Consider the following 22,653-nt stretch of genomic DNA (forward strand, 5'->3'; position numbering starts at 1 on the left):
GTTAAAAAAAAAAAAAAGGGACATGAATACTACAAGAAGTCTCCTGGTATCTTGTAGTCAAACTCCTCCTTTTTGAATTTGATGTTAAGTAAGCCGAGAATTTCATGTAAGGTTATGAAAGAACTTCATAGAAGTTATAGAAAGAAGTTTAGAAGCTTTCTTTGTGTTCATTAACAAAGAAATCTGACTTCCAGGGAGAAGAAACACCCTGCTGCAGGACTCCACGCCTGGAGTAGTGCGGTGTGAGAAACTCCTGACCAGTAGATTTTGATACCTTGTGCAGTCCCGTTTCATCTGTATGATGGAAGTGGTTGTGCTTGTGTTTTGGGACAAGACAAGACAGACTTCTGTTGTGAGCAGGCTTCACATTTTTAGAGATTCAAAGCTAGACCAAAAGTGGGTCTTCCTGGTGGATGCAAATTCTTGAATAATGAAGTCTTTGCCCTCAGTGAGACCTAATCTTCACTCTAAGGCTTTGACAGTGTATTGATTCAAATGATAGATCTTGCAGTGGCAGAAAAGAGATTATTAATATTTTTTTTTTTTAAGAGCATTAAAATCTTAAGTGAGAGAGAGTGCTTATCTGCAAGAGCAGGTGTGTTAGTTGACTATAGAGTAGGGAGCAGAGTGCTGGCTGGGTTTACCTTTAGAGGAGTGTCTGCTCTTCTGTCTGGAAACATGGTGGCTTTCACAGGTTCTGTTCTCCCATTTAACTCCTAAGTATTAAGTTTGAATTCTTTTCTGTGCACAGATCTGTTTGCTTCGTGATGCTAAGAGAGGTAAACCTGGCTCTTAACTTGACCTCAAAGTATTCTTAGTGCACTTAAAGTAAGAGGAAAGGTTGTTTGCCAGTTCCACTGAGAATGAAGTATTTAATTTCTTACAAAATTTCTGTTAGTTATGGTACTTGATTCTTTGAGAATGCTGGAGAAGAAGCACAGTTACCTAGCTTCCACCCAACACCAATTTCATGGTAGCAAAATAAAAAAGATAATGAAATTTTAACAGAAAATTATAGTGATGCTGGATGAAAAGTCACAGAATGAAAGCTGTAGTTTGTGGCAGTGAGCACTAAACATTTCCATTAGATTTAACTTGAATGCTGAGCTACAATTATTTTTCAATTTGGTAAATTTAACTGATGTTCTGCATCTAAGCTAACTGAATTTCTGCTTTTTTGAAGCAGGGTCCTCGGGAAGCTGTTATTTGGCTTGCTGTACACCATAAGCAAAAAGAAGCTGTAGAGATCTTCTCCAGAGAAATTGCACCAGCTGGAACTGGCATGGGTAAATATTTACATCATCTTGTAATAATTTTACAGTGAATTTTTTTTTTGTCCTTGAGAATGACTAGCACCCAAAGACTTAGTTGTGTTCAGTTTCATTCTGCTGTGCTTAGTGACATTATAATTGTTTTTAAAGGTATTTATTGGTGTAGAAATGGGACCTGCAGACATTAGCAAAATGATAAAATGAAAGTTCTGGAGGTTTACCTCTGTTCTTTTGAGACTCTTTATCCTTCTATTGCTGCTACTGTCCCTTCCTGCTTTCCCCCCCCTTTCCTCATTTGTCTTTTTCCTACCCATGGTTACACTGATGTGCAATAGCGTCGTACTCTGTTTTACCATGTTATTAAACCTCAGTGATGCTATTAGACTTCACTGGCGATAAACATTAAGAATGTTATTCAGCTGGCAAAATTTTACCACAGTGTCCAGCTGGTCTCTTCAGCACTTTATCATCTGATATTACTGCAAAGGATTTTTATATATACTACTGTACTTCTGTTTAATGTGTAGCTGCTTTTGTAGGTAATTACAACTTTCAGATGTAAACCAAAACTTTTTAATACTGCAGTGATAATGCTAACAACCTGCATCTAATTTTTTATTCACAGGGTATCTTAACTACCAAACTTGAATTCTGATCCTGCACTATTAAGTCTAACTTCAAATGAAGCTGTCTTTTTAACATTCGATTTTGTATAATTTTGTGATGTACTGCAACTATTGCAAGATGTTGGGGTTTTTTTGTAATTGACTTGTGAGGTAAAGTCAAAATACTGGGATTTAACCAATTTTTCTTCATATTGAGTGTGTATTTGAAGTATTTGCATAAGCATCACTTAGTGTGAAATAATCTATGCTGCTGTCATTTACCAAATGTTTGTTCCAAAAAAAACCTTTACATTTGCTCTTTGTAGATGTCATTGGATTCTCTTCACTTTCTAGGATGAGTTACCGTTCGGTTATTTTGCACAAACTTCTCTTCCCACCCTCCCTACCGCACGCCAGCCCCGTTTCTGTTCTCCTCCCAAGCCACCATTGTATCCATCTCAGCTGTAGGTGGCACGTTCATATATTGTGATTTGCTGCTTATGCTATGGATACTTGTCCCACCTTTATTATCCATTTAAAATTGGGACACCTTATTTTGAGGACTAGAGCTCAGATACTTTGCAGTGACTTCTATGTATCTTAATGAAGAATATATCCAGGATTTACATAGATCTTCAAAATCGAATTCCATGAGCTTAATCTGAATCTCTCAACTTGATAGCAAATCTAGAATCCTGATTAATGGAGGGGTGGGTAGGTGTTGCCTTGCAGTTGTGGAACTAATAAACATCTTATTTTCAGTGGATGCAAAATTGTATGGAAGTATGCTCATTCTGTGTTATGGTCTTTACAGTGGTAACAGAGATACAGTTAATGCAAGGCAGATTTTTTTTTTTTTTAAAAAAGTTGTTTTTATAGAGGCAAGGTCAATGCATGGTCTTCCCCCCCCCCAAGACAGAATATGATCATGTAGAACTAATTGCAATTGTTCATTGAGATAATTTTAAAAGATTCTGCAGTTCTGAAGACTGGTTAGTAGGTCAGCATTTAGCATGGATGTAAGTTGCTTCTAAAGACTTTTTTTCTCTAATGAATGAAAGTTGGACCAAACTGCCAGTTCTATAGTTAGTTAAGGGTTCATAATTGAAGTAGTTTTTCCTTTTTCATTAACTGAAGTAGACTATGTAACATAACTGAAAGTAAAGATCTATACGTATTTATTTTATATATGCATAGGAAATCCCCTAGAAAATATCTTTTTGAACAAAGGAAAGCTGGGTAGATTTTAAAATAACTACTTATTTGTAAGATCCAAAGCTAATGGACATGTCTCTCCAATTCTTAATCTGTGCCTTTTTTTTTCTTTTTTTTCTTTTTTTTTCTTTTTTTTTTTTTTTTACAGAGCAATTACCGTGTGTATAAGCCTTGCTTGAAGTCTGAAAGTGCTAGGTTTAATAAGATTTGTTTTTTTTTTTCTTTCACCACGGTTCTTCACAGAATGAAAAGTTTAAAAAAAAAAATAAAAATCTGTGCTACCTGGGTTGGGTGGAGTATGTAGAGGATTGAAATAGAGTTAACATGATATGTGAAGATCTGTGTTTCAGGGTGGCTGGCAAGGTGTCCGTTCACACTGTCAGGGCTTCTCACCATGGCAGATTCATTCCTGTGTAGAATCAGGTTAGGCAGTCTGCGTGGATGATGGGGGGATGTTGGTTTTGTTTCCTAAAGGAACAGTTTAAGCTTTTTAGAACATCCTGTGGCAGCTATTATTAAAAAAAAAATAAATAGATAATTATCCTTTTGAATTCATAGAATAGCTGCTAATGAGCAGCAACGGGAAAGAGCATATTTCTGGAATCGTCTGGGGCATCTGGTGATAAATAGCACTTTTGCTTGCCAGGTACAGGACTGCATGCAACAAGGTTGTGGGTGTGCCTGATATAAATTACTAGTGTCAGAAGGTATGAGAACTGTTTATTGGCATGCTTCAGAGTGCTTGAACAGCTGCATAAATAGTTATTTTTTTAATTTGTTGAAGAGATACTGCTTCATGCAATCACTTTCATTTGCTGCCATGTGGTAGGTTTCAATTTTATCTGTACAGATAAATTCAGTGTGTGCAGAGAAGGGTCAGAATTGGGATCTAAATGCTCAGTAGGCTGGTTATTGATGTGGAATACTTTTAAGTTAGTGGTTCTGAAGAGTCTTTTTTTCTTTTCTTGTTTTCTTCAGTGAGACTTAAGGGAAAAAAAAAATTGTGCAACATTGCCAAACAATAATTAGCGGTGTACTAATAACTGAATCGGCTTAATGATGTTTAGTTTCTGACAGTGGGGTAGGCTGCCAGAACTTGCTGTGAAGAGCAGAACAAGGAGTACCTGCTGCTTAATTGTCTTAAAACAGGCAGCTCCATAGGCAACACTTGCATAGATGGGTGAGTGATCTTGGGAACAGAAGCCAGAACCAAGATTGTTGTTGTCCAGCGTGAATTCTCTAGTAACAGCACTTGATACTTCTTTCCTAGCCCCTTCTCCCTCGGCTTATTTGCCCTCTTTGTTTCACTAGGCCATTTTTGCAGATGGTCACAATTCTCCAAATTGTCACAGCATCGGCAAGAAACAGCGCATGCCCCGTGGCAGTTCGGTCACTCTTTCAGGAGGGTGGGACTATCTACGGGCAGAGAAGAACCCAGAACTGGAACCTCCCATACCCCAAGTGCTCTGGGCAGTGAGCACCTGGGGTCCCCTTTAGTACAGTGCTGCACCACTTCTTGCCACGCAGCACTGAAGGAGCACAGCTGCGGCTGACGCGGCTGACGTGGGTGGAGCGTGCCTGTAGATGTGGGTTTGCACAGCCCGTGTGGATCTGTGTGTGATGTAACCCTGTGTGGCTTTGTTCTGCCAGAAGGGTGGCAGTGGTGGGGATGCACACCACGTGAGGCTTTGAGCATGTGTGGCTTTTCCCAATGAAGACAGAGGCACCCTTTAAGCAACAAGTCCTGCGTCCCAAGGATTGCCAGCCTGGTCATGTCCCCTCGCCAGCTCTCCTGTGTTAGCCCTCTTCCAGGAGGAGAGCTGGTAGACTGTTCTCACGGTAGACTGAGAACGATAGCAAGTAACGCTTCTTTCTTATTTTGTATGTTTTCTTAATGAAAAACTGAGGAAAAGCAGGAACAAATTATAAGTCCTTTGTAATGAGCAGCAAGGAGGGAGGTGTTGACTTGCAGAGTGATGTCACCTGAACTGGAACACTTCATTATTTTTGGGGTATTTAACAGTGCCCTCCAAAAAATAAAGAACACTTATTCAGTCTGTACCAGACAAAAAGGTAAAAAGGATAAGTTTTGTTCTTCTGCTTGGACTATAGAGACTGTGGAGTATTGTTCTCAACTATATTCTTCTTTCATCCCAATAGCAGGTTGGTGTTTGTTACTCTGTGATGTGTGGACGGTTGTACAGATAATAGTTTTCATATATAGCACCTTTCATCCAAGAATTTTTAGCAAGCTACGTAAATGCCGTTGACTAGGCTTTCTAACATTTAGCAACATTGGAAAGTAATCTCTCTGCTGTACAAATAGTTTCCTGAGATAGTGGAAGGAAGCATAACCGCAAAAGAATTTGAATTAGAGTCCTTTTCTGCTTTTCCTTTAAGAAATGCTAGAGAGGAGCTCCACCAATATTTAAGGGGACCGGGCTAGCTAAAATTTAGGAACGGGAAGGAGAGAGAGAGAGAGAGAGAAAGAAAGGAGACTTGATGATTCAGAATAAGGGTGAGGAGTCCTAAGAGCTCCTTCTCTGCTCCACAGGATTTTCTAGTACTCGTACATCTGAGAGGAAAGCAGCACCCAGCCTAGGCTATTAGATTCACCTGTGTTTATCAGCTTCATCTTTTGAGATGGAATCGGGGAGCACTGTCACTCTGGGGGTTTTGTCAGGTTGTCTCAGCCTGCTAGTCACTACTTGCGGAGCCCTGAGCTGGGTTTGGTAGGCAGGGCTGGCAATACTATCATCATATGAGAACTACAAGTTGTAGGTAAAAGAGGTATACATTTATTTAATAGCCAGTACTGAAAGCCGAGTTTTGAGGGCTTTTACTTAGGCTACACCTGCATCACTTGAATCAGAAGTTTTCTGAGCTATTTGCCTGATAAACTTCGGGAGGGAGTTCAGTTACAGTTTTTCAAACGTGTGGGGAACAACAGTAAGATGAAAAGAAATTCTTTTTCTTCCTGTGATTAGAAAGCATATTACAATTTTGTTGAGGAATTGTCTTCCTGATGCTTCCCAGCAGAGACTTAAAACTTACAATGTTAGGTCTTGAGTGTCAGAGATGTACTTTTTAGCTCTTCTATTGAATTTAAAGTCTTAATGTCAGTATTTCTTAACTTTTGACTGATTTTGCAGCTTTGATTGTATCCAAAAATGTTTTGAAATAATACATATTTTGTGTATTTGTGTATGTAAAGGATAATAAAACTTGGGCCTCATAAAAGGAGAGTGCTCCATAACTTCTGATCAACTGGAGAGTGCCAGCTGCCCCCGCCCCATTTGTGGTAGATCTTTCCTTCTGATAATCAGCAGAAAGACAACTGTCTCAAGGTGCCGTGCTGATTTGAAATTCCGGATTTCTTATGAAATCTCATGCTCTGTGCCAGAAAGAAAAGATAAAGGGATGCTACCTATATGTTGAAATGAGCTGAAGCAACCAAGTGTGTGGGCTCTGCCGTACAGACCAGGAGTTGAGACCTGCGAGTCTGGGGAGGGTGGCAGCTTTTTTAAAAAGCCTCCGTAATCAGGAGTGAAAGGCTGAGATTTTCATAGCTATTCCCTAACATTTTTTTTCTAATGCTTTTTTAATTCCCATTGTTTTTGTTGAAGATTAGTGAGGTACATGAGTGTACTTGCACAGAAGTTTTCCGAAGTATTATTAAAAACCACGGATGAGATTCTTAAGCCTGAAGAAGAATTTAAAGTTACTGTATATAGACATGCCATACGTTAGAGAGTGATTTGCTGTTTATTTTCTGTTTGGAATGGAAGGCTTTTACTGTAAACTTCTGTTGAGCATGGTATTTAGTTTGCCAGTTTGAACACTTAATCAGTTTTCATTTGGATTATGCTCTTCTGATGAGCTTAAAGGCATACAAGTTTTTTTAAAAAAGAATAAAGTCAAGGATACAAGCTATTAAAAAAAGTCACAAAACCTAATCCAATCTTCTAATTTTTTTACTGTTAACACCTGAGTTAAACTTTCAATTGGTAAAAGTATGCTTTCTGTTTATTTCACGGTACCTTGAACGTTGATAAGAGCCAATTTTTAACAGCAGCTGGCAAGCTTGCTTGGCTTTATGCACGTATGGTCTCCTGAAAAAAATAAAAACTTTAAACGTGTCTGTAAAATGTTCAGCCTTAATAGTGAACTCTTCGCACCTATTTTCCTGTTCCATAAAGTGAGCTTTTCTGTACTTGGCAGCGAAGAATCCTAGGCACGTAGATTCCGATTTTTACATCGGTGGTTAGCCTGTGGGAGTTCAGCGCAGCTCTGCGTTTCCCAGTCTATAGCAATTCACCCTCACTTCGTAAAAGCTAGCAATCACAGAGCAGGTTTGTACTGCTCTGTGCAAATGTCTTCATTATGTACGGTCTGGTCAGCAATAGGATTAACATTTAAATAATTTGGATGTAGTGTATTTATTTTTTCAACTTTAATTCAGATGTTTTATTCTGAATAAAGTGCAGTGTGGAAGAGGCTCAAGAGGAGCCTTGCTGTGGGAAATTGGCATTTATAGTTTAATAGGGGTTCGGTAGCTAAGAAATGTTTTACTAATAGCTGAAATCATGTGCTGACCCTTATTTCACATCTAAATGACCGGAGTTTGACACTAAGATGACAGCTGGTTAGTACAACTTGAGATTTTAAAGTGCTTGAGTATATGTAAATATTATGATTGATCTCCTAAGCATGTTGGAAGATACTTCCAGAAATGTTCTCATTCTAACAGTTTAGTGCAGTCCTCAGTTTTTGAGACTAATACTGCAGAAGATAGTTTATCTGCTGTATTTGGAGGACGTAGATAGAATAATTAAGGACATATGATTGACCCCTGTAAAAAAGATTGGATGCTTTTTGTACTTCTGCTCAACTATATTGTAGGAACTGTTGAATATAAACCCTGTGATTTTAGATTTGTCTAGTTCGATCATTTAAAAAGAAATGCTTGAAAAGTAGACTTCTTTTGATGTCTGTTTTTTGTATATAAATATATATATCATTCCTTAAAGTACGTAGTAAATAAATTAATGTTTTGGTTGAGCTCATTCATTCACCAGAAATATAAAGGACAAACCATTTAGGGTTAAAATCTGTTAAGTTGGTAAGCAAGAGACATTGTATTTTGGATCTCTGTGAAGTTCCAAAGAAAGAAGTGTCACCTGTTAAATTTAAAGCATTTAAAGCTTTTTAGATTTCCACTAGTCAGAGCATTTTCATGCTTTTTTCACTCCAAAACATTTTATGAAAAGTTTGGTTCAGTGTAGTATCTTTCCTTCAGATACGGCATAATGTTTTTTTCTATTAAAAAATACACCGATTTCTATGGAAATATTTATTATTTTTTGGCAGAAGTAGATTTAAAGAGCGAGAAGAATAAGGCAAAATTGGGTGTGGCCATTAAAGTAGGATTTGAGTAGGCTAAGAGGAACTATTGAGGAGGCAAAACATAAGGCTCTTCGCCATCAGAAGATCCAGTGGGGAGTTACGAGAGCTGGAAGGAATGAAGCTTGTTTTGCTGGGAATTTGCATCTCATAGATAGGTTGATTGCAGGCTCCGACTGGAGCTGCTCCTGCCGCAGGGCATTTTGCAGGGTGTCATACCTATGGCATAGATGGCAGTGCATTAGAATATGGTGGTTCTGCATATTGAAATAGGTGCTTGTTTGGGCTGATCTTGGGCATCTTTTTGCCAGGGCTGGTTTTCAGTGGATTCCACTCCCTGAAATGCTTGAATGAGCATTGGAGCTGGTGCAGGGGAGGAGAGAATAATGAGACAAAGGATGAACCAAGAGCAACATTGGTTTTTCTAGCACTCTTGTTTGCCTGCTACCACTGTGCATGAAATTTATCAGAAACTTGCTGTCTTTTCCAGCATAGCATATATGATTTTTAAAAGTATTAGTACTTGCATGTCCATCCTTGGATGAGTTTTGTAGGGCGAGAGAATAAAGAAGGTTTAAGGGGCAGCTGGATAAGGAAAACATATATGGGGATTCAGAAACAATGGAGCTGCTGTATCAAGGAGTATATCGAGTGGGCTTCATCTTGTATTATCCACATGCACAGCTGTCGCTACACTGCTGCCAGATCACAGGGTTGTGGTGATCATGGGGTGTTAGTGTGCTTTGATGTTCTTGAGGTTCCTCTCCATCCTTCAGATTTGGATGAAACATGCCATTGGACCCAAAATCTGGGGTCTTGCAGGTATGCTGGAAGAGTCATGGACACAGAGGAAATAAAAATGACAAATATAAACATACATACATATACGCGCAGAGGGTGATGGTTTGTTTTTCCTAAGGTAATTAGGCTGAGAATGGATAAGGTAAAGTAGGCTAGAGGGAGGAGTCATAAAATGAAAAGACATGATGACACTGTTATGAAAAATTGCACTGATTAACCAAAGAGCAGCACTTGCTAATGAATAATTGATTCTTTATTTTGTAGATTGAGACCTTTAAACACAGAATCCAAAGAAAGGGTCCTATACCAGTGCTTAATCACCTAGAAAGAAGTAAATTTAATGGACTTAGTGTCTGACATTTCTCTTATCGTGCCATATACTTGGGAGTTAATGAAGGTGGTGGAACTGGAGTGGTGTAATACCCGGTACTGACTCACTGCTTTTAAGTGCCCAGCCACCCTGGGAATCAGTAGTTACCAGGCTAGATCCTAAACTACAGTGAGGGAAAACGTTCTCAGAAATGGTGGGGTCAAACACTTGAAGCAAAATAAATATCACGATACTTAGTTTGATTACACCAGACAACTGCTGTACCTACAGATGTACAGAATATAAATGGATCGAAAGGAAGGTCTCCAACTTAAATGCCGTCGGCCTATTTTGCAATACATCAGTTTTGTGCCATTCTGAGGCACAGAAGCTGGCAGGTAGCAGTGGTGACTTGTTCGTGAACTTGAAGTGAAGCAACTTGTTCAGGAGGGTGACTGGTATGACGGGAGGGCAGATGGGATGACACCGTGTTTAGGGATACTTTTGTCTGCCTTGAGGAAGTAATAAATGGAGCTCTGCTAACTAAAAAGTGGTCTTGTAAAGTTTCTGGGAAAGGAGATCAACAGCTTCAGTTTAGCTGATAATCTTCCCAACTTATATATAACCTTACCAACAGTACTGCAGCCTGATTGATACTTTCTACAAGTATGACCAATTGTTGGTGTCACTGTAGGTAAACATAGGTATTCCAGGAGGGAGGGAGGCAGAGCATCTACAGAGATACTTAAGCAAGCCATGCAAAGTAAACGTAAAGTACAGCACGAGGAGATCTTGTTAAAGGAAGTGTCATGGGACAACAGTTGCTCTAAGGAGACGACAGTTAATTTGGCAGAAGTAGGTCTGGCCACAGCTGCTGTTACCTGGTTGTGCTTCACCTTCTGTTCCTTCTTTCAGTTTAACTGGAGAGATGTAATGGAGATCTGAGCGCTGGGTTGAGGTGTGGTGGTGTGCTCCAGGGGTGTTTACACAAATAACAAATCACTGATTCTAAGCCATAATCAATTTAAGATTTGCTTCACCTTCTCTGCCTGAAGCCTGAAGGAGAACTATATATAGATAAAATTAAATTGTACTTGCAAGTGCTCCCATCTTGCTTATGTTCGCATAAACAATGGATTGGGTGAACCTAATAACGTTACAACTGGAATATTGGTGTAGCTTTGCGCTTGCTTTCATGTGCAGAGGTAGCTGTAGCATCTCCAGAGGCAGATGTGCTGTTACAGTAGCTCGTGCTGGAGAACTTTGGAAGACTAACAGTAGCAAGCAGCAGGAGGAGGTTGTGGTAGCCTCAAGGTGTGAGCAGTGGTTGCTCTTGGATGGATTGTTTTCTTGTCAGTGTTCAGAGAACTGCTTTGTTGTAGGAGCCAAGTTCCATTGTGTGAGAGCGGGCAAGTGAAGAGCTTTCTTCCAGAGCTTTCAGGAAGTTGAAATTATGTTGGAGTAAAATCTGGTACCCTTAATGAGCAGTGCGGCTGCCTAGCAGGAAGCGAGCCTTGTGACAATCCGCAGATAATTTAAATTAACTAGCTTTATGAACTTACATTTTCAACCTGACCTTACCATACCCAGCCTCCTCCCCCAGCAACTTAAATAAACAAACTAGGCACATAATTTGGTAAAATAACTTCAGTTGGTTTTAATGTTGAATGGCAGATTTCTGCTTGAAGGAGTGCCCAGGTAATACGTATAGGGCTGGCTCTTCACTGGATCACTTTAGATTGTGTAACACTAATGTAAGGGATTCTTTCACATTCTGTCCACTACCACATTTTTTTGCAGCAGAACTTATTAGGTAAGGAAGTGGTAGTTCATGGCACTTTTTTGGTTGAAGTAATTATTTTTTCCCTATACTAAAAAACATCTTATGTTTTGGGGGAAAGAGGGGAAGTTAGTGCTAACACACTTGATCCCTTCCCATTGTTCTCAACTGTAGCAGCTTGTAAAGGTTGCTAAAAGTAAAAGTCAGAATTTTGGGGTTGGTTTGGTTTTTCAGCCTCTGGCCCCGTGAATGAGTTAAAACGTGCAAGTACTGCACTAGCACACTGGCCAAGGTGGCAGAGCATGACGGACTAGCCTCAGGCAAAAGACCTCTTCCGTACCTTTAGGGTTATTCACTGTAGTTACCATCTCTGAATCATTCAGATGTGCACTGAATTTTAGTTTTGTTGATTCCAGATGTGTCTCCAATTGGAGCAGTGTGATCAAGATACGTATCTCGATCGTACTACTGTGTAACCTCGACTTAACAGCCTTCCTCTTCAAAAACTCCATTAAACCACCTCGCTAACCACTGTTGCAGGGAGCTCACCTCCCGTGCACATGAATGTGGCAAGAGTGTAATCTGTGCTCTGGTGTACCCTCTGTGCTGCCGCTGGTATGTGGCCACGGTAGCAAGGCACTGAATCCAAGCTAAAACAAAGTAGAGGTTATTGGTGTGAACTTGGGTACTACAGCAGCACAGTTACATGGCTTTTAGTCTGTGTGGAGCACAGAGAGAATTCACACCTGGAGGAAGCATGAAGCCCATTTTAGCCAGGATTAATTTGGGTAAATACACCATACGGGCAGCTTTCCACAGCATTTGTTTTTAAGGGACTGCTTAACACACTTCGTTAATTCCTAGACTCATTTAATGTATGCGCTTTACGATTTCTTTCCCCTGAGTAACTCTGTGGAGCTGTGATGTATTGTGCATGCATGCTGTCCACGCCAGAAAGAAGGGTGAGAAGCTGTGCTCAGGATGAGGAGAGCAGAACTGTTTCTTTCAGAAGTACTGAGCTGGTAGATGGGTTTCATGGTAGCAAAGCCTGGCAACCTAATATATGTCATTAGGTCATGTGTATATTGCGTTTGTCGGTTTTATATATATATAAGATACATGTATTAGGTCATATGGCAACCTAATACACAGGAGTCTAATTGCAGTGCTGATTTCTGCAAATCTGGTATCATGCTAGTGACTTAAGGCCCTAAATTACTTATGTATCAAAGAGAGAGAATGAGATCTGCAGTACCCAGCACCTTAAAAAAGCAAAGTTAGACAGTGAAAATGCTGAAGAGGAAGATGCAAGTTAATCTGAAACAGTTTATCCAATAAGCAAAGTCATATTAAACAAGTATTAAACCATGGTTCAGGTCAGAATTGTTTCTCTGCTCTTTTTAAAAGTAAGTAAAAGAACAGCAGTAAAAAACCCCAAAGCTAAGTTCTTTTTCTATCAAGTGTATTGCCTGACTGGCATTGGAATACAAAACGTTTGGAAGAAGAACCTACAGATTTAGTTTATACTTCACACATTTTGAAACGAATTCATTTTTTGTCAGAAGTCACAGTGCCTTTTACATGTTTTGCCTTTTTAACTGCTGCATAAAATACTCAGTTTTATTCATTTATGAGAACATACGTAATTTCCTAGGGATTTCCCAGTATTTATTAAATGTGCATTATAGGAGCATTTCAAGATGGCTTTAACAGTAACTTTTGTGAATTTGATTTCCATTTGCAGCACCTGGCCTCACTGGCATTGTTGGAGGGCGCCCCAGAGTGTAAGTTAACTCCCGATCGTTACCTTGTTGTAATGTGTGATGGTAGCGTTCCTGCCACTCGCCATCACAAGCTTCCCCACCTTGAAAGAGCAGCCACAGAAGCAACTGAAGTTTCCTGTTGCACGCTGTGCTTAATAACTAATGACAAGGTAATAGTGAGTGCTACAAGATATGTAGGCAGATAGTAACATTCTTCATTGAATTATTTAATATGAGTCATGTAAGTCTGTGATCAACTCATAACGATGTCTTTGCTTAATGAGCTGTAGGAAGAACTTTAAATGTGACTTTATGGCAGGGCAGAAGCTCAAGCATGTGCAAGGACCTGCAGGTTGCTGGACCAGGTTTCTCTTGTACTGCTTAGTTTGGAATATGGGCACAGCAAATTTATGTTTGTGCCAACCCACTTACCCTAGAAATGTGAGGCCGAATGTCCCAGAACATCCCACAAAATGTTAACATGAACCCATTATGTGAGCAATCTGAACAGAATACTGTTGAGAATATTAAAAAAAAACCTGGTTTGATTCAGTATTTTTCTAGATATGGCTAATATCTGTCATACTCGAGAGAGCGTCTAAAACTTTCCTGTCACTAAGCAAATACTTCAGTATTTGTCTGTCTTGCACATGGAGGTGGGGGAAGAACCTGTAGATATCTTGCTAGTAGCTCTCTGCAGCTAGCCTACGTGTCAACGTGGGGCTAATGCATTCTTTGTCAATTTTTTTTTTTATTTTAGCTACTCCCCCTGGTAAAATTTTCTTTTTTTTTTTTAAACAAAATCTTACTTTCTTCATAATGAAATCAAAGGAATTTCTACACTTCTCAGGCTTTCTAAGATGTTTGGAAAACTATTGCTAATCGTGGCTAAATAGCTTTTAATTTCCGAAGTGTTTGTGTGGTGTATGGATATTCTAAAGATGTATGATCTGACATTTTCATTAATTTCTGGTTAAATGCATTTATCCTTGTTGGTTTTGTATGTCTAGGTCTCCAGTTTTGAAGCCATTTTTCTTCTATTATCCCAAAAGCAATGTTCAGGTAAGACTTACTGCTTAAAACCTGCTCTGTTCTCTTTGAAGTCGCTTGTAAAATTCTGCTGACTCTGGCATTTTTCAGTGACTTTGAGTCCTAAAACTGCGAAGTATTCTGGTAACTTTGATTAAAAAATATTTTCTCGGACACTGGTGTTACTCCCGCAGCACGTTTTACAGCGGTTGAACTTGCCAACCTTGCGTTTTAATTGCTGCGGATTTTGAAATATCTTGCATCAAAACTGAACTTCTCTTTTTCAGGTTCCTGGAATTGTAGGTTTGAATTACTTCTACTGCATCTGCAGAGTGGTTATGAAAACTATGTATTTTGAGAGTTAACGGTCCCTCTTTAAAGAGAAGGCAGTTGGGTGTTCAGAGTTGAACATCAATCTTGTGAACTTGGACAAGTCTTCTGACTTTTTGGGGCATCTATATTTTGTATATACTACTGTAAATAAGTATTGACATCAGTTAAATTTCCCCAGATTCACACAGGTTTTGGTCTTTTCCTTCCAAATACTCTGTTTATAAAAATAGGAATAGTAATTTCTGGTCTTGCCTATATGGCAAAAACTGTAGGATTATGAAAGCCTGTGCAACTGTTGTGATGCGTGTCCCGGAGGAGCCCGTGAGTGAGATCTCTCTCTGTGGCCCTACTCGGTTGGTAACGATAGTTTCTTTCAGTCTGAGAAGTTACGGGTCAGGTGACGGGGTGGCCCTAGGTGGGAAGTTACAGCGTAAGATGAAACATTGAGCTAGAGCCCTACTTTCCTGTTATGCGTGTACGTCTGTCTAGATCGAAGTCTTCAAGACAAACTTGAAGAAACTGGTTGTCCTGAAAACTAGAATGTTTGGATTTATAAATGTTGGTCTCTGTTTTCTGAATGGAGACTGCAGACAAAACTGCACACACGCCCTTCTTTTTGCAAGGCCTTTAACTGACTTGAAGCTATTGCAGGCATCTCGTGCCAAGGCATCCTAATGATGATGCTTCTCACTTAGTTAGAGCTTTCTCACTCATTCACCATCGAGGAAGCAGCCAAAGGCCAGAACGTTGGTCCGTGTTGGACCACAAGTACTGTGACAGGGTTCTGCGTAGGGTAGTGGAGGGAAGCAGGAGGAGCACAGGCGGCAAGTGAAAAGATGGGGGGGGAGCGAGGGGGATGGACACAAACAAAACCCAATTGATCTAAACCCCAATGTTGTAAAACTGTTATCAGCCAGCAATGTAAGTGTTCTAAGCATTTCAGAAAAGGACTATTTACTTTTTTCACATGCGTGCAGTGTTTGGCACAGGCAAGCCCACATGTTATACTTCTCTTTGAGTGATACTCTGCATTAATGGGAAATAATTTAAGATTGATTTTACAGAGGAGATGCTATTTAGTTATTAAAACTAAGTTTATAAACTGTGTGTAGAGGAAAAGCATTAGAAAAAACCCTACTTTTCCTGTCATTTAAAGAAGTTCAGCTACTTATTTTTACAGTCAATTACATTTTGCTTTATGCAAATGGCTTTTCTTTGCCAAGTTCAATATGAAATTATTATCTTTATGGGAGTTTAGCCTGCCACTGTTTTGTAAACATACTAATTAGCGCTGTGTTCCAGACTTCGTAAAATGCTGTTGAGATTAAATAATAACCTAATTCAGCAGGGAAAACAAGCTGTGTCTCGTGTGCTCTTTTCAATACAGAAAATCAAACCCCTTGCTCTGTGTAACTAATCTGAGTGCGCTGATACGCTATTAGCAACATGCCACGTGACCTGTCGCTGCTGGACTGCAGTAATACTAAAGGTTATGTAAAAGTGTGGTGGAAGTGATTCAAGTCCTTGATTCAGCATTTTGTCCATGTATTAACGACGGTGGTCTAGGTAGAGATTACAGAGTAAGTAAGGGATAAATTAACTGCTTTTCTGGATTGGAAGTGCAGTTACAAAGAGTCTAGCTGCCCTAGTTCAGCATTTGACCTAAAACCAAAAAAACTCGTAAGGAGATTTTCAGATATGTTAACATTGCCACAGTGGGTTCTTTTGTTTTGTGTTTGATAACACCTTTCTGGATGTCAGCTTGGGTCCAGTATTGCGTGCGTTGTTTCCACTGCTCTTATGCAATTGTCCTAGTTTATCATCTATCACCGGTGGTGTTAGTGCGGACAGTAGTTACTTTCCATGTGTGCTTTTCCATGTTTAAAAACATGTTTTAAAAACCTAAAACTCTTCCCTAGGGAGAAAAATTCCAGCCAACGCTACTGAAGGCAAAAACAGGTTTTTCTGAAATACATATTTATTTTTTTTTAATCTTCCCCTTGCATAAGCATTGGAGACCTGTGTCGCTGTTGGCTATGATCTAAGAACAATCTTAAGAAAGAGGGCTGAGTAGATTTACCTTGTGTTTGTTGACAGCTGGGCACTGATAACTGCTGCAGCTGAGTTGGTGTATATTGTTTTGTTGTGGCAGCGTGACCTGATTGTACGTCTGAGTCTTCAGTACTGGGAGTCCTCCAACGTAGATGAAATGGACGGAGTTAATTTTTCAGCGTGATTGTGCTGTATGATTTAATTGGAGAAACCTTTGCTTAATCATAATTGAACAGGCCAACCAGCTGATGAATTGGCACACTTCGCTATATCTATTTTTTCCGATTTCTTTGAGGGCAGGGGTAGGGAGAGCATATCATACAAGGTGAACAGCATGGCATTCTGCAATTTCATATTTTCATCTCAACATAGATGCAAAATATCCAGTATCATTTTATTTTGTTCTAAGTTGCTTTCACAAAATTTATTTGAAGATGACGACAGGATCCAAAGGGAGGTTTTTCATTAATATGGACAGGGACATTAAGAAGAAAAGAGGTTGGTTATATCATGGAAGAGCTGGAAGAGGAGATGGAAAGAGAGAGATTGGTCTTGCTTTGAAACAGACCCAACTAGATAGATCACTTATTTGATTTGTATGCTCTTTTCCCTACACAAAGATTTCTTTTAGATTTATAATAGATAATTATTGTGACTTTCTAAAAGGGAGTGACAGAACCTTATCCATAAAGCTATTACTGAAAATGTGCCAGGTCAGTACTTAATTAGAAATATATTTTATTTATTGACTTTGCACTGGATTTCTAATTTTACAGTTTGAAATTTGGTATCTTTTTCTTCCAGATCAACCTGTTTTTAAATGGTCAGCATGTGGAGACATTTGAGGAGGATCTCACATTTACGTCAGATGAGGTTGTTTCCTCTGATCCACCTAAGATGAGCAGTGAATTGAAAGGTCTGTTCATCTTTTTATTTGTGAATGCATCATTTGCTGTCTGTCAGCCTGGAAAATCATGTTAGATTTTGTCTGTGAAATATACTTTTGCCTCTTTTTATTTTTAAGTCTGTTGCAAAACACATAAGCTACTTTTATTGGAAGGAAGGAGGTTAGCATCACACGGTATAAAACATGTTTTGAAACTAACAAGTATGTAAGTAAATTGTCCAGAAAGCTTAAGCCTTAGACACAAATGAAGACAGTTGAATGCTGCCTTGAAATTAAAATGTGGTTTTGACATTTACTGCAGTATATGTATATATAAAATATATAATATATATGATATGTATAATATATCACATATAATATATATATATATAATATATATTAAATATAATGTTAAGCCTGGAAATATTTGGGTTCTTACATCGAAATAGCTGTTGAGAATGGAGAACAGACTTACAGAATGCTTAGCTTTTAGGTAATTAAAATTTCGCCCTATTCTATACGATAGCCTCTACAAAATGAACAAGAATGGGATCAACCCGGAACTGGTGACTTTTAAAGAAAACATACTGGGCTAATGAGATCCAACACGATAATTCCTGTGTTGCTGGTAGACTTGTCTAACCAAATTCTCTGCAGAAGGAAAAAAGAAAATTTGAGAAGGGCAAAGCCATGAGCTGGGTAAAATGGGTCAGGATGCCTGCAACAGAAAGGAAGTGTTCAATCACAGCTGCCCTTACAGTTCGGTCCTAGATTATGGATTATTCAAAGTGCTAGGCACTCAAAAATGTTTACATTTTTTTCTAATGGCAGAACTATATACAGTGTTTCTTAACATATAGCACACTTCATAATTCCCTTTTGGTCCAAACAGAATCTTTATTACCTTATTCCTGCTTACCAGAGAACTGAGAGAACTGATTTAAAGCTGTGAATAGGTAATTTCAAATCTAAATTGGGTAACTGTACCTAAAGATTACTTGTTAGAAATATTTCTAAAAGTAATGCTGATGCTGAAAGCGTAATTCAGGTACTTAAGTCTGTGTATGCTCAAAAAATTAATGCTCTGAAGGCACCAATATGTTAAGGTTTATTCTGGATTCCAGATACAGGCAAGTAGTATTTCTAAAAACTGGTAATAGAATAGTGTAACAACTAATTGTAAGTTTGTAGGGAATGTTCTGTATCATGTAGAGAAACATTGAAATACACGTAGACTGTGTTTAATGCCATTTGAAAGTCACCAACAGTGGATGCCTGATTGCCATGCCTGAGTTAATTTTCCCCATCTATTCAGACATCTCTTCAATGACATGATTTATGCGTCATGCAGAAACAACTTAAACTCTTAAATACGTTTGCAGCTCTTGTATCTGTTGCAAATCTAACATCACACCAGAACCTCTGTGATACCTGGGAGTTACCAGGAGGGCAGCAGGAGATTTGGACCATCAAACTGGGGGAGTTAACGAATAGGGAATAATTGTTCCATTTAATAAAAGGGTTAGCAAAGGTCCTGGTATATTATTTTTTCCCCAAGGTGACTACAGTGCTAACTATTGGAGAAACAAAAAGCTATTGGGACTCCCGATTGCCACCTTATAATTTGAGAAAACTTTGACGTGTCTGACATGAGCATTTAAGTACTGAATTCTTCAGGCTTTATTCAGGCGAAACCCCACTTTTGAGGGACAGCAGAGCTCCTCTGGTTGTTCCCCTGAGAAGCATCTCTTAAACTTTTGCCCTTAGTTGTAAATATAAATGTTTTCTGTATGTCACTAAATACTTCCCTACTTCTGTGGCTTAACCCACAGGCAGCGTGGATGAGAAATAGATGAATAGGTTAGACCGTAAAAGAAGTAACTTCTGCTAAAAGACTTTCTGTCAGCATTTAGTAAGGAGGGAAGTATTTTTCTTAGTTTCATGGTTATCTCAAGTGTGAGGGACTGTTAGTTGTCTTTGAATAGATAAGAGAAATATGTGAAAATGGATTTCAGAAATGCTGCTAGTTGTGGTTCTGGGAGGGTGGAATTTGAATTTACCATTTGCCCTAGCAAAATTCTTCTGTAGATTTAAGTTGTTTATTAAATGAAACTAATTTCCTGATAAACAGATCGTGAAAGATAAATCAATGAGAGTAATAAGTAGAGAACACCAGAACACTGTCTGTCTTGAACTGGTTTTGTTTAAAGGAAAACTCTCAAAGACTGCCTGTGTAAAATGTCTGATGGAGAAGACTTCTACAGCTTATACAATTTTAACATAGTCATACTTCAGCCTTTGAAGAAGCACTACTTTTATTTTTCTTCTTGGAATTGTGTATTGAATGAAATTATTAACAATAACATGATTTCTGTGGTGCATGAAGTGCGGTAGTCTTACCCAGAATGAACAATGAGCTGGACTTTTTCAGATCCCTTCTCAATGGAGATGTTTAATCAAAAATAGTATTCCTAATAAATAGACCCTTCAATATTTTCTGCCGAGTTTCATGGCACATTTCTGTTTGCATTTTTCATGGAACTGATCGTGAACTGAGCATCAAGCTTAAAACAAACTTCCCGTCAACTCTTTCATTGTGTGCTTCCACTGTTTCAGATATCATGCTATGGTGACTTACTACCAACGAATAACCTTTCTGCCAGACTAAACTGGAATCACTTGCAGTTCATTTTTGACAGTAACCCAACGTATGTTGTAAAACTTCAGTTAAAGCAGTTGTTTGTAGACGTTCCCTTTCTGATCCTCCTGTGCCGTAGAAGAGGTTGGTGGGATGAGCCCCCAGCTGTTTTTTACTGTTTTCCCCATTATTGCCACTCAGATGTGCCAGCAGGTTACTCCTGTAAGTGCTGCCAGATCTGTTTCAACCACGTACGTGCCATACACTAAAATATATATCATACAAATTACGTGTGATGTTGTAGCAAGGCATTTTTGTCATCCACAGTATCTCCCCCTCCATACTAAAATGAACTCTGGGGATCTGTCCAGCTACCGTAGACTGCCTCCCTGTCTGACAGGGACAGTGAAAATGGCAGCCAGTAGGATTTGGAAGTAGTTTCTTTCATACCCAGCTTTGCTAAAGCTTTTCAGGTCAGCCTGGCTCATGTCTGAGAAGTCAGCAGTTCTTTGTGGGCAGGAAGGAGTTAAAGGTAATGATGATTTAGCTGGGGCTGGATTGACCTGATCACCTGATGCGGTTCACCAGTTGGTATCTACCCATGCCTTAATAGTTGCTGTACTTTAAATCATACTTGAACTTGCCACAGTGTTAACTTGGCTTTAAAGTGTAGTTCAAACATTCATGTGAACCTTGAGGGTGAATTTAGATCAGTACATTTACACTTCTTAATATAGCCTGCCTTTGGTCAGCATTTAGAGCATAGCATCTTTAGTATTGGATCTCTTATTCCCTAAAATAAATTTTAAAAAAAGGAAAACCAAAACAAAACCAGCACAATAGTTTGATATCCTCAGCAGAAGCAATAACAATACAAAAAAGATACTGATGCATTTTCAAATTGCATTGTCTTGCAGTATGGTTTCTCCAGCATAATTGCTTGACAAGACCTTTTCTTCAATTCCTTTAAATTTGACAGTTTTTAACATGTTAGACTGAAATTTGCTGTGACAAGCATGTGCCTGGGACTGAACTGTTTGGTGTTTTGCAGAAATGAAAAAAAAAACCAAAAAACAAAAAACCCCAAACAAACAATGTTTTGGACGTGTTTCAGTTGCTTCCTGTGTGGCTGCCACCAGCAGCTGTGGCAGAAGGCAGGAGGGGCCGTTGCTTCCCTGCTCTGAATGTTCCCTCTGCTGGTGTCCGAGGAGCAGGGAGAGGGGGTGGCTGCCTCTCCTGTGCAGGGTGACAAAACAGCAGCAAGGGGAGAAGGGCGGCTGAGGGGTGACAAGTCTAGGTGAGTGAGGAGCATCGACGCGTCCGTTAGAGGTGCTGGGACTGAAAAGCCAGGGAGGCCAGGAGAGCTGATGTGGCTGTAGGGTTGGATCAGAAGCAAAACTGGCTGGAAACTCCTGGATTCTCACTGCCTAAAAACTGGGATATAACCTGTGCTTCAAGTTCCAGTGTTGGGCTGCTGTCAGTGTCTTAACCGAAACTCGGTGACAAGCGTGTGCTTCATCTCTTGCTTTGGGGAACAGAAACTATATGGTGATAGCTTACTACCCTTAGTAATCAAGGATTGCAAGATGTCTCTGCTGTGTAACTTAACCATCAAACCTCGTGGATAAACTGTGTGGATCCCACAAGACTGAGTTTTTGGATTTGGGCAGGAGTGGGTTTGTGGTTTTTTGATGTACAAATGGGTAAAAATAGTAAGAACTTAGTTCAGTGAGTTTAGTTCCTAAACGCTTGGAAGTCCAGTACTCAGACATCAACAAGTAAAAAAAAAAATTGATTGGCTTCCTACTGAGCATGCATTTATGACCTTGTCTTATATAATGCTGAGATATTTACAAAATTTCTAATTTGAAAATGAAATCTCTGGTTTCTTCTATGTAGCTGAATAAATACCTGTTATAATGGTATATGAGAGTGAGAGGCACGTGTTGGCCTGAAATGGAATTTTAAATTGTGACTGTTTTCTACAAACATCATCAGAATAAACAGACATTACAGAATTATCAGGACAGTAGCAACTGCATTTTTTTCCGCCTGCACTAGAAGCAGAGACTTGTGTGTGTTAAGGGGACAAAAGCTGTCAGCTAGTCAAGAAATGACAAGTAGCTGCTATGGCTTCTTCAGAGGTACCACATGGCGAAGACCAGGATGAATTTTTATATTCAAGGGTGGTGGAAGAGGGGATTCCTGGCACAGTATTTGGCTGTAAAAAGGTAAAAGGGATTTGGGAAACTGAGCAGGAAGGATCAGTTTTGTAATTTTGGCCCCCAGCCTTGCCTCTGTTCTGTGCGTGTTCCTGTGGGAAGAAAGCTTTGGAAGGTTTTCAGGAGTACTACAGACAAGGCAGAGGGTATGCACTTAAAATGACAGTTACTTCTTCAAAATGTACTATTAGTTGTAGCTGTCATTAACATGTATTCATTTTTATGTTGTCTAGACCTGCCAAGCGGTCCACATACTTACCGCTTAGAAGATCTTGCCTATACTAGAAGTGGAGATAAAGGCAATTCTGCGAACATAGGTATCTTTCTTTTTCTTGCTTTCTGAAG

At 39.2% G+C, this 22,653-nt stretch overlaps 1 protein-coding gene across 3 annotated transcripts in view; it reads left to right on the forward strand.

Moving 5' to 3' along the window:
• Nucleotides 1-22,653, forward strand: part of LOC121091244 — a 65,534-nt gene that overhangs the window by 33,305 nt on the left and 9,576 nt on the right. For 2 of the 3 annotated variants that reach the window (XM_040600691.1, XM_040600709.1), the window contains exons 13-17: nucleotides 1,184-1,286; nucleotides 13,130-13,169; nucleotides 14,159-14,210; nucleotides 17,367-17,478; nucleotides 22,542-22,625. In XM_040600691.1, coding sequence (XP_040456625.1) covers nucleotides 1,184-1,286; nucleotides 13,130-13,169; nucleotides 14,159-14,210; nucleotides 17,367-17,478; nucleotides 22,542-22,625 — 391 coding nt within the window. The remainder of the gene's footprint in view (nucleotides 1-1,183; nucleotides 1,287-13,129; nucleotides 13,170-14,158; nucleotides 14,211-17,366; nucleotides 17,479-22,541; nucleotides 22,626-22,653) is intronic. The other variant, XM_040600700.1, reaches the window with a different exon arrangement.

This window comes from Falco naumanni, chromosome 1 (assembly GCF_017639655.2).
Source record: "Falco naumanni isolate bFalNau1 chromosome 1, bFalNau1.pat, whole genome shotgun sequence".
In the NCBI taxonomy this organism is placed as follows: Eukaryota; Metazoa; Chordata; class Aves; order Falconiformes; family Falconidae; genus Falco; species Falco naumanni.